The sequence below is a fragment of the Gekko japonicus genome, unplaced genomic scaffold, assembly GCF_001447785.1.
Source record: "Gekko japonicus isolate JY-2015 unplaced genomic scaffold, Gekko_japonicus_V1.1 scaffold844, whole genome shotgun sequence".
Classification (NCBI taxonomy): Eukaryota; Metazoa; Chordata; class Lepidosauria; order Squamata; family Gekkonidae; genus Gekko; species Gekko japonicus.
This window is the reverse complement of record NW_015166448.1, coordinates 165,114-177,344: the sequence shown is the minus strand read 5'-3', so window position 1 is coordinate 177,344 and position 12,231 is coordinate 165,114. Positions and strand designations below refer to the sequence as shown.

General features: G+C 52.1%; 1 protein-coding gene across 1 annotated transcript; it reads right to left on the bottom strand.

Moving 5' to 3' along the window:
• Nucleotides 1–3,945: 3,945 nt before the first annotated feature.
• Nucleotides 3,946–9,517, bottom strand: LOC107111083 (chromosome unknown open reading frame, human C1orf226). The gene is made up of 3 exons (XM_015412001.1): nucleotides 9,505–9,517; nucleotides 5,413–5,722; nucleotides 3,946–4,432 (listed from the first exon to the last, which is right to left on the bottom strand). Exons 1-3 carry the CDS (start codon nucleotides 9,515–9,517, stop codon nucleotides 3,946–3,948), a joined length of 810 nt encoding a protein of 269 aa, XP_015267487.1.
• Nucleotides 9,518–12,231: the final 2,714 nt, after the last annotated feature.

Genomic DNA, 12,231 nt, shown 5'->3' with positions numbered 1-12,231 from the left:
TGAGAGTAAGCCTCCCTGAATCCAGTAGGCCTTACTGTAAGCGTGCCTAGCACGAGGCTGCAAATTACTTCAAATTGACCACCTTCCTTCAAATGCCCCTCAAAAGGGTTCCTGTCCCAATTGGTTTTGCAATTGATAGGATTAGTTCTGGACCTTGGTCAGAGCAGAGCACTAATTCTTCCAAATGGGGAAGTTGAGTGGCAGATCTTATGGGGAATCTGTATACTTCAGCCCATTCTGACTAACTCTGCCTATGAACGTGCTGTCCTTTGCTTCTCTTGACAGAGCCCTACATTGTAGGAATTCAGCAGGTGCATCTTTCCAAGCATATAGAAAACATAATGGGAAAAGCTTCACCTGTTGACTTTCTGCCTCCATGTAGAAAGCTGTCAAAGGTATAGAGTAGGGTTGAAACAGATTTGGTCCTCAAAATCACTTCCCAAATACTTTATATCCACATCTGATATCCAGTGATAATTGTTCGTATATCTGACAGATGTTAAGTACTATCAGATAGTAAATGATCATTGGTGCCACAAGTCTCCTTGTTTATTTTTTCACAGTGATTTTCAAACTGTCTTCAGGGAACACACCTTATTCTGGCCAATGCAGAGGACTCTGAGGCACACTCCAGGATGGGTCTCTTTTGGCCTCTCACTGGCCCCACCGGGTACTCACCCCCCTGTTCCCCGTGGCTGCACACAACAGAGGAAGATAGGCAATGGTGTGGTTTATCTGCTAGTATGGACCATCTCCAACTAAATGTTATTTTTCCCCCTGGGTACATACCCAAGTTGGGTACCAGATGTTTTCTGGGAGCTCCATGCTTCCCAGGTATGTGGGAGCCCAATTTGGATTGGGACTTTAGCAAGTTGAGAGATGGGGCTTAGACCTTCCACCTCCCATGTATTTTTCCTGACCTGAAAAATGGCCCTGGAGAGCCATACTTTGCTCCATCAGGGAAACCAACATGTACATGTGCAGCCCCCAAAGGGGAAACAACATAAACAGAAAGGTCTACGTCACTTCTCTCCGCTGTCTCAGTCTGAACTGCCCCCCCACACACACCTGTCAAGCATGGAGCTCCAACAACATGTCTGTGTCCCAACCTGGAGAGGTACCTGGGAGAAAGATAATGGGCTTAAATGACATGCAGAAAGGTATTGGCTGGACATTAGGAATTTTTATTTTTACAGTACGAGTATTTCAGTAGTGGAATCAGCTGACTAAGGGGAGGTGGTGAGCTCCCCCTCCATGGCAGCCTTCAAACCGTGGCTGGACAAACACTTGTCAGGGATGCTCTAGGCTGATCCTGCATTGGGCAGGGGGGGCTTGACTAGATGGCCTGTGTAGGGGGCCCCCCCCCAGCCCGGTGATTTCATGATTATATCATGTCTAGTTAAGCCCCCACTGACCTTCCCATAAGAGGAACTCGGGGGTCCCTGGAAGACCACTAGAATTTGCTGCTACTGGATGGCCGCATCCCACGCACAAGGCCATATGATAATTTGATCATCCAAATGCCGTTGTATTTTTTAATCCTAGAACATTTAATAAGTGTTAACAGATGCAGCAGTATTTGGTGTCAGACAGCATGGGACTGAAACAAATACAGTGATATTTTGATGGCTGACACCTCATGAGATTTCACAAATCCAGAGATGTCAGCCAGTCTTAACATTTTTAAGATCTGAGGTAAAAATTTAAAATCACAATTTGGAATTTGAAACACCTGCTTCAATACAGCTGAGTGCCAACGAAGAAAATTCACCCTATTTCAAGTACTTGTACGTATTAGCTTTAGCTTTAGTGCAGAGCCTTTTGTCAGCAAAACACATCGACACAGCAGGAGCCCAGCTATGGAGGTAAATGTGCACCAATAGGGGTGTAACAAATGTTTGTGGGGAGACCCCCATTTGGGGGGCCCTCACCTGGAAATCATCCACGCATCGGAATGCTTGAGCTTGTGAAACATGGAGGTGCTGCGGGAAATTATGGCCGACAGTCTGGCGTTTTCAGACGGTATTGCTGGATACGCGTGCCACCAAGGCTGGATGCAGCAACAGGCAACTGTGCAAAGTAATTTAGGGGAAGGAAGTCAGGGACAGGCACATTTATTTACTTCCTCCAAGGAGCTCATGGTGTTCCCGGTGCAGTAGTTTAGACAGAGAGATAGCGAGTGCCCCGGAGTCACCAAAATGGGCTGCATGGCAGACTATGGATACGGACTCCTCTCTCTCGGCCAAAAATCTGGCCACTGCTCTGTACTGGCCTTTGCAATGTTCCTCTTTGTTTTCAAAATAACTAGTGCTGGGCCTGGATAGCAAACAAGATGAATATTACAGACTTGGCAGGAGATCAGGACTTCTGGAAGGATTGCAGAGTCTGGCAGAGCGTTCCTAAAGTCACTTTGTAAAACACCTTAGGAGAGCAACTAAGATCCATACTCAATCTCTGCTGCAGTACACCTGGCACTGCTGTACCGATGCAGGAACCAGAAATGGGCAGCACAAGGGCCACCGCGAGGGCAGGAAGCAGGGTTGTGTTGCTATCTTAATCCCCTCAGCTGACCTCTGGCACTGGCCAGCAAAAACGCTGCTACACACAGAACTCAAATGGGAGTGGAAAACAACCCTCTGCTGCCAGGCCTCAGCCAGGCTCAGGTGGCGGGTTGTGCAGTGGGGGCGACATCTCTCTCCTGCCACTCAACCTTTGTTCAGTCAGGACACACACGGGAGGACTTTGGTGGTGGGGACGCTGCAGAAAGGAAGCTGCATGTACAGCAGGACTAGGAAGGACTGCAACGAACAGAAGACGCCTGTCCTTTTGTGCACCCATAAGAGGATTCCTTCCAGTTGGCTCAAGGTACAGGTGCCGCCACGTGGCTCTTGCTATGCTCACGGACAGAACTGGCCCGGCAAAAGGGAACGAGTGCTTGTGAACTGAACTCCATCAGAAGTGGTGGATGGAGGTTTATAGAGAGGGTCATGGAAGTCAAATGCCACCCCCCATTTCAAGTAGATTTTGGTCACAGTTGTGGAAAAGGCCAAGTCGGGTCTCTTACCTAACGTCAGTGTGGCTGGCCAAGCAAAAATGCCTGCCTTTGAGAAGGTGGCTCTGAGCAGAACTGGGTTTTCCTTCTCACATTAAGGCATCAGGGTTGGTTTAAAGTGCTCGCTTGCTTAAAACATCGACACAAAGCCCAAGAACACTTTCAGTTTCACACTAGTCAAAACTAATTCAGTAAGAGAAGTGTAATACACTAGAAAGTGTTTGGCGCAGGGCAAGGCTGGCAAATTGCAATCAAAGGCAAGGAAGCATCAACTTGTGTAGCTGCAACACGACCATTTCAAGTGCTTTAGCTTTTGAGCTGCACTTTGCGACCGCAATCATTGTGAAGTTCTAAAGTGCCAGGGCACCTGTAGGGGGTCACAGCTGAGGGTGGGAGAGCGGGCATCCAGGCACTGCCTTACCAGATCCCAGTCAATCAATCAATCCTGCTCTGATCGCTGGACCATTTTTAGGATCCAGGGAGGTGACTTCGGCCTGGGATCACCTTCTTCTCCCCAGAATCTGGTGAGATTGTGTCTGGAGAGCTCATTCTGATGCTTTCTGAGGGTCCATTCCCAGTACTATGGATTCTCTTAGCTTATGCTGGTGATGGATCTCCAGCAAGTCCACGGAGATGGGGGGGGGTGCAAGAGCGGCACCAGTGAATGCAGTCCCTCTAGGGGGTGTGAGAGTGACCTGCAGCTGGAAAAGGTTCTTGACTTTCCTCGGGATATTGCCTGCCAACAACTGTCGTCCCTAAAGGAGAACAGGAAACATCCCCCCAGAGTCTGTTCTCAGCAGGATCATCTGGCCCTGGAAATTGTCCAGCGGTACAGTTATGACAACCGACTTGGCTAGGAAAGTGGAGCAGAGACATGGCGGCAGGAGACAGAGCTACTCAAAGGAGAGCAAGTCTGGGCTGTGGCCTTCGCTTTCCAGTGTGGATGTCCTCCTTGGCGTGGAGGGATCCATGCTGCTTGGCAAGCGGTACTCCGGAAGGCACTTGCCAAGGGTCAAGCTGAGGCTGAGTGCCAAGTTCTCTGGGCAAGTAGGAGGGGCTATCTGGAAAGCGCTGTTCCGCCCGGGCTCTGGGTTCTCTTTATGAATGAGGTCAGGGACACAAAAGGGCCTGCTGGGACTGCCTCCGTGCCCCTCCTCTGCTGGCGAACGGATCTCGCTCCGCCCCTCTCCCCCTTCTTGTGCCCTGGCTGGCTGGCAGGTGCGTTCCTGGATTTCCTCTGGAAAGCAAGCTTCTACATTATCCGCTAGCGAAGGGGAAACCATCAGCATGTCTTGAGTGGTTTTCAGAGCTCTGGGTGTGCGCTTTTTGGTAATCAGCGGTGGTGGGTCAAGCCGGGGGATGGCCTCGATTGATGACTGCCTACAATGTACAGGAAAAAGACAATCAAGGGAAGAACTTGATACCCTCACAATGCATTGCCAAGTCCCTCCCAAAGCGGGACTTGCTATCGGTTTTGTTGTGCAGCTTTTGGTGTGTCCGTCTTCTTCCCAAGGGACAACATGGCCAGGGCCAAAGACCCTTCCTAGACTTGAATAAATGGCTGCTGCATGAAGAAAAGCCAGGAGGACATTGTAAAGCACTCAGTGAATGGCAAAAGTGCAGCAATCTTGTCATCTGTCAGGCAAAGCAGAGCCTGGACTCCAGAGCTGGTCCCCCAAATCACGCCAGCTTCCCAAGATCACCTCCCCCATTGTGCTTTTTCACCCCAGGAGACTGACACGGCTGTAGCCCCCTACTAAGCGATGCTATCTTGGGGGAGTAATAAAACGGAACTGTCGAGTGTCACAACATCCTCTTCTCTGGACTGGCCAAAGGACCGTTCTGAGGCTGGAGCCCCCAACAGTCGTAGAGCATCACCGGGCATCCAGTGGGTGGACGACCCAAGTGTTCCAAGGAGGAGCGGCATCAGGCGATCTACGGGGCCCTGTGCCCACACTGGCCTTCCGTGCTCCCAGCCCCTACTCAGTCCTACTTGGCAAGCCTCCTCCCTTGGCAAATTTGTAACTATGGATTGCTTTGGTGGGCAGAAAGAAGGAAGAAAAAACCCAGCTCTCTGGCCGTAGCCCCATTTCTATATGTCTAACCCTAGGAAGCCCTGACGTGGATGGCCCAGGCTGGTCCTCTCTTGTCAGATCTTGAGAGCTAAGCAGGGTTGACCCTGGTTAGTACTTGGACGGGAGACCCACCAAGGAAGCCCGGGGTTGCTACGCAGAGGCAGACTGTGGCCGACCGCCCCTGAATGTCTCCTGCCTGGAAAACCCCTGGTGGGCTGCAATACATTGGTGGCACTTTCCACCACCAACCCTGGGAAGCTTCAGCAGTGGTTGCCCACCACTTACCCTACTGCCTGGTCCTGGCCTCCCAGCAAAGCATCATCTCCTTTGTGCGAGAGACCCGCCCCTGCGCACTCGTTGACTTCTGTCACCCCGAAGCTGCTGTGGTTGGCGAGCTCTTTCCTGCGCAGGAAGTCGTTGACTTTGGCACCAACCACTTTGCTGAGGTTCTTGAGGTGCTGGCCACTGCCCAAAGCGGTCGGCTGCTCTCGCAGACTCCTACCCGAGGATGATCTGGATTGCTGGGAGACAGATTTGGTAGGCAGCAGCTTTGATGGGGAAGCAGCGTTTGAATTCTCAAACATGCTGTGGCTGACTGTGGAAGAAAGAAAGCAACGCCTGTATGAGAGGGTCAGCGGCCAGGAAAAAAGCACAGCAGCACTGCGTATAGCCTAGCTGGGTGTTATCCATCACAATAACACAACCCGAGAATGGCTCTCTGTCTGATAGCTGATGCATAATGTGGTTGAAGGCACAGGCGAGGCCAGGGGTCCCCCCAGCCTTCTCGAGCCTCTGGGCACCTCTGGAACTCTGACAAAGGGTGGAACTCTGACAAAGTCAAATCGTCACTCTTCAACATTTCAGGCAGAAGCTCTGCTTAAGAGGATGCCTTTTGATCTGCACGGCCAATCAGCACCCCTGCTGGGGAAAAGCCCCACCTGGCCCCACAAACTTTCTAAAAACATTTGATGTCTATGAGGAAGTCCTAAAAGTTTGAGTGGAGAAGGCTCACTTGAAAACCTCTGTGGCAGACAAGGCTACCTTCAGGTTGAGGTGCCCCTCTGGGAGTGGGGCTGGAGCAACGGGAGCCTGGGCTGGTACCCGCTTTGACCCAAACGAAGGGCATCCAGCCTCGTGCAGCAGTGCCAAGGGGGTCAAGGGCCGTGGGTTTCCTTCTTCCCTTTTGCTATAAATCTTCTGTTCACATACAAATAAGAATCTTTTCCCTCCTTCCTCCCCCAGCGTGAGCCATTGTGCTTGTAAGTAACCAGCTTCAGTGGTGGTCAGAGCTACATAGACAGAAAGGAGCATTAATCCCCTAACAGACATCTTTTTAGACTTTCCCAGAAGGAGAGTGGGCAGGGGCAATTTCTGAGGAGCACCATCTCCCTTAAGGAAGCGGGGGAAAGATAACACTGGCTTGAGGACAAACATGGTTGGACGCTTCAGGGAGTAGAAGTGATCAGGAGGAGCTTTTTGAAATGTCTGTGATTCAGATGAAAAAATGGCCTTCTATGATCTCTCTGCATCACGCTGGGAATTGTGGTCCCACGTGCTCTACAGGCCTGCAAGTTGATTATTTGGGTTTCGTGCTGGGCAGGCGGAGGTGGTGGTGGGGGGACTTTCCTCTATCCTGAAAACTCTGAATTTACTGAAATATTTTAAGTTCGCCCAGGCTAGCTCAGTCTCATCAGCACGTGGAGGGGAGACCACAAAGGAAGACGTTGCCGTGCAGAGGCAGGCCATGCGGCAGACCCCCTCTGAACATTCCCTGCCTTGAAAACCCTACAAGGCCGCCCTAAGTCAGCTGTGACTTGATGACCAAGAAAAGAAAAGAAAAAGGGTTTCCCCGGATCTCCCGGCCCCCTGGACCACAGAGAGCCCGTATGCCTTCCACCTGCCAAAGGTGCCCTGGGTCTTCCACCCTCCTCCGTCAGAGATCTCCGCTTGAGATCCTAGCAGCAGAGGGATGTGCCGAGGGGAAAGAAGAGGGCGGGGACGGGGACGGGGTCCAGGCCAGGGGAAGGAGGGAGGGAGGCCAGCGGAGTGTTTGCGCAGCGGCTGTTGAGGCTGAACAGCAGCGCTAGAGGAAGACGGAACCGGAGGGGTCGGGGAGATCATCAAACAGGTCTTTGGCCTGGATAAAATTAGAAATAAAAGTATCATTGGCCCAAACTGCATTTTCATCCAGCATATTAGAAAAAAGTCATTTTGGTGGTAGTTGGGGTAACGTTCTTTGGGCTACTTGGGTTTTTTTTTCTTCATTGACTATGCTAAAGCTTTTGACTGTGTGGATCACAACAAACTATGGCAGGTCCTTAAAGAGATGGGAGTACCAGACCACCTCACATGTCTCTTGAGAAACCTGTATAAGGGCCAAGAAGCGACAGTTAGAACCGGATATGGAACAACTGATTGGTTTAGCATAGGAAAAGGAGTACGACAAGGATGTATATTGTCGCCTTGCTTATTTAATATATATGCAGAGTACATCATGCGAAATGCTGGCCTGGATGAATCACAAGCGGGAATTAAGATTGCTGGGGAAAAGATCAACAACCTCAGATATGCAGACGATACCACTCTAATGGCAGAAAGTGAAGAGGACCTTAAGAGCCTCTTGCTCAGGGTAAAAGAGGAGAGCGCAAAAGTGGGCTTGAAGCTCAACATCAAAAAAACTAAGATCATGGCATCCGGCCCCATCAGTCCTTGGCAAATAGAAGGGGAAGTCGTGGAAGTAGTGACAGACTTCACGTTCCTGGGATCCCAGATCACTGCAGACTGTGACAGCAGTCATGAAATTAAAAGACGCCTGCTCCTTGGGAGGAAAGCGATGGCGAACCTAAACAGCATGATAAAAAGTAGAGACATCACCCTGCCAACAAAAGTCCGCATGGTCAAAGCAATGGTATTCCCAGTAGTCATGTATGGCTGCGAGAGTTGGACTATAAGGAAGGCCGAGCGCCGAAGAATAGATTCTTTTGAACTATGGTGCTGGAGAAGACTCTTGAGAGTCCCTTGGACTGCAAGAAGAACAAATCAGTCAATCCTCAAAGACATCAACCCTGACTGTTCCCTGGAAGGCCAGATAATGAAACTGAAGCTAAAATACTTTGGCCACCCAATGAGAAGGGAGCACTCACTGGAGAAGACCCTGATGCTGGGAAAGATTGAAGGTCAAAGAAGACGGGGACGGCAAAGGATGAGATGGTTGGACAGTGTCATCGATGCAACGAACATGAAATTGAGCCAACTTCAGAGGACGGCGGAAGACCGGAGGGCCTGGAGGGAGCTGGTCCATGGGGTCGCAAAGAGTCGGATTCGACTGTGCGACTGAACAACAACAAAAGAAAGACAATGAGCAGTGATGTCAGTGAATGTGGTTTATTCCAAAATTACTAGAGTCATTTTGCTGTTTAATGAACGTAATTCCCCCCTTTCCACATTAAACCTACAGTTTTAGGGGGTTTTAAGCCTTCAACTGAGACACTGAAAGTAGTTTAAAGAAATGAAAACATACAGCTGCCCAACACTGAACCAGACCCCCCCCTCCGTCCCTCAAAGTCTCGTCCACTCAGAGTGGCCACGTGGCTCTCCAGGGTCTCAGGCAGAGAAAGGCCTTTCCCATCATCTACTGCCAGACCCTCGAGATGCAGCAGGGACTGAACCCGGGGCCTCCTGCGTACGAAGCAGGCGCTCCACTTCTGACCCACAGTTTGGCCCCATGGGGGAGAACACACAGCAGGTGTGTTTTTTCCTTCCTGGTACAGTGTGTGTGTGTGTAAATATTCCCCTTCCAGCAAGAAACCCTGGGTTATCGTAAGGGAAAGGTATAAATTTTGGCAGCTGGGAGGGACATCCCGTAAACCCCCCCCCCCCCCCCCGGGTTTTTTTTCCACTACCTCTGCTACAAACTCTTGGACTGAAGCAGGTCTGCTCTCTCGTTCTGCTGTCTCTTTACTCTTCCATTATTCTGATTCAAGTGTCTTTGGGATGTTGAGGTCTTCTGAGTTTATCACTTCACATCCTGCTCCCCCCCCCCATAGCCATATCACTTGCATGCGATCCAAGTGCCACATCCATCCCAGCCCCTCAGTCTTTCCGTTTGATGAGCTGTCACAGAGAGCATCTTTTCTGCTGGGCTTTCCTGTGGCTCTTGCATTACCCCCCCCCCCAATTGCTTCTCATCTTTTTTCTTCAGGACATGATTTTTGACCCTTGTGGAGCCCCCCTTGCTGTAGCCCACAGAGGCGACAGAGGTAGATTATCTCGATAGAGCAAGCGGCAGCACACCAACTGCCACCTTCATTAGCACATGCCATTGGGCATGGGTCTCCCTTCGGGTTGAGTACCCATTGCTTGCAGGGATACACTTACCATCTTCACACATCAGATTTTATGAAAATGGACTAAGCTAACAGGACTGTGACATCAGGAAGTGACGTCACAATGCCAGCTCTCAGGATGGCCATTTTGCACAGAAATACTTGCACACGGCTGAGGTTTCCACCCGTTCAGTTAATCAGCTTTGAGAGACAAATGGAAAATTTCTCTCTTTTGACCATTTCTGGGCCGCGTCTCCCCAGCTTTGCCCTGAAGAGCGTGCCGGATTTAACATGCCCTGTGCACACAGCCAGCTTGCCAGGTGAGTTGGGGGGCTGGGAAGGTGGGGAACTCCTCAAAGAGCACTGAAACGTTTGAGCAGAGATCACGTCCTTTGTGATGTGTGAAGCAGGAGGGTGCCGCCATGCGAAGCTAGAACAGGCCCTCAGACACGCTGCTTCTGGGCCACCTGGGAAACGTTCATGGTAGGCTTGCCAAGTCCCCCCGGGAGGTGGGGAAACCTCCGCCCCAGAGGCCCATTCCCCGCCGCCGGCGGATTGGGCCCCGGGGGGAACTCCACCCCAACGTGCACGTCGCCCGGAAGTGACACGGGCACGCCGGGGGCGGGGCCACAGTCATCTATGGTTTTCCCTCGGATGGTCGTGGCCCCGCCCCCAGTGTGCCCAGGTCACTTCCGGGCGACGTGGATGCGGCGGGAGTCCCCCGCTGTGGCTGAATTCACACTTGGCAACCCTAGTTCATGGTGACCTTTGGGCACACCGCGCTGCTCCTTTGAGCCTTTTCTACCCCTGCAGCATCCTTCCATCCTGACTGGGGCAGCCCAGGCTAGCCCGCTCTCGTCAGATCTCAGAAGCGAAGCAGGGTCAGCCTTGGTCAGTCTTTGGACGGGAGACCCCCGAGGAAGGCCAGGGTCACGACGCGGAGGCAGGCCACGGGGCGGACCTCCTCTGGACGTCTCTGGCCTCGAAAACCCCGTGGGGCCCCACGTAGGCTGCGGCTGGATGGATTCCGGGATGACTGCAGCCATTGCTCCGTGGAGGAGACTAGTGTCAGACTCGGGCCATGAGTTCTCACCTGGACCCTCCCACAAGGAAACGGAAAAGCCCGTTCAGATGATGGACTGCGTAAGCTGATGGTGGAGTCTGGGATCCTCACCTTCGGTCCCGTGTGTGCCTTATTTAAGCTGCAAATATGCCATGCCTGGCGAAGGGATCTGTCTCTCCCCTCCCCCTGTGCATGCTGTTTTCCCAACCCAAAATGATCCAGGAAGTGTGATCTTTGGCCCTTTGGGGAAACCAACAGGCATACCCCAATCGTATCCTGCCAAGAATGGTCCCCAGCGGGGAGAATGAAGCTCCTTCTTCTTCTTCATGTGTGCTGCAGTCACAACCTGAACTGGGCACCGTGCAAGTAGGAACTAAAAGCCTGCCACTCATGTAACACAGGGTGGGTCCACAGACCCAAGCAGTGTACTCCAGCCCTCAGTGTGTCCAGCAGGCATTTGTTTATTTGTTTATTTATTGTCTTTACTGTTTTTGCAACCAGAGTCATAAACAGCAGATGTCCAGCAGTCAAAATGAGAGGCCTGGGAAGCCCTGTTGGGTGGGCCCTCTCCACCCACCTCTGTGTTTCCTGTGACTTACAACTGCAGATAGCCAGCCCTGTGAATCCTGAAAAATCAGCACATGCCCCTGGTGGACGAGGCCAGAGCCTCAGATTGTTATCCATGGCCACCTGCTTAGATCACTGATGTTCACTGATATGACTGCGGACATTTCAAAGGCAACAGCGATAGCCAAATGGGGGAGAAACCATGGCTCAGTGGCAGAGCATCTGTTTTGCATGAAGGAGGTCTTGGGTTCAATCCCTGGCACTCCCAGCTAAAAGAGCCAGGTAATGAAATGGTGTGAAAGACATCTCCCTGAAGCCCAGAAGAGCCACTGCCAACCAGAGTACACAACATTGACTTGGACTGACCAGTGGTCTGGTCCAGGACGAAGCCTCTTCCTGTGTGTCCAGCAGGGGCCCCATCTTGAACCACTGCAGCACCACCAGGCACAGCTCAGTGGAGGCAGCACCCTTTGTTGAGACACGGGCTCTGTGGAGGGCAGCCATCACAGCCCCCTCCCCACCCCATCTCCCAACCTAGCGGGAGCCTCCCTCTCAAGCGAGATGCCAAAGGCTTGCCAACCTCCAGCCGGGGCCTGGAGATCGCTAGCAATTACAACCGAGCTCCAGACTACAGAGACGAGTCCCCCTGGAGGAAATTAAAGCTTTGGGCTCAATGGTGTCATACCCTACTGAGGTCCCTCCCCACAGCCCACCCCCCGAGCTCCAGGGCTCTCATGACCCAGAGGGGGCAACCTTGAGATGCCACCTGGCCCCTGGGCTTGTTTTTCCTCCTTCAGGACCAGCTCGGGGCTGGGCGGCTCTTCCTGTGACGTGGGCTGCCCAGCCCAGCAACTCCCTCTCGCGTGAGAAGAGGTGGGGAGTGGCCACATCCTTCCTGCACTGGCCCCTGGGAGACCTGGTGACGCTGCCTTCTGGCCCAAAGCCGCCTAGCACAGGGCTGTGTTTCGCAGCAGAGAGCCCATCTTTAGCTTGGGCAATTACTGGTCCAGGTGCCAAGAAAAGGTGAGCTCAGCTGCTTCTGAGGGCCAACAGGCCCTTGCAATGTTCTATTCTTCCTGTTGGTGCATGCAGATATGCTGGGGGGGGGGATGCTACAAGGCAGAGCAAACAGGAGGCAGACACTGAAGA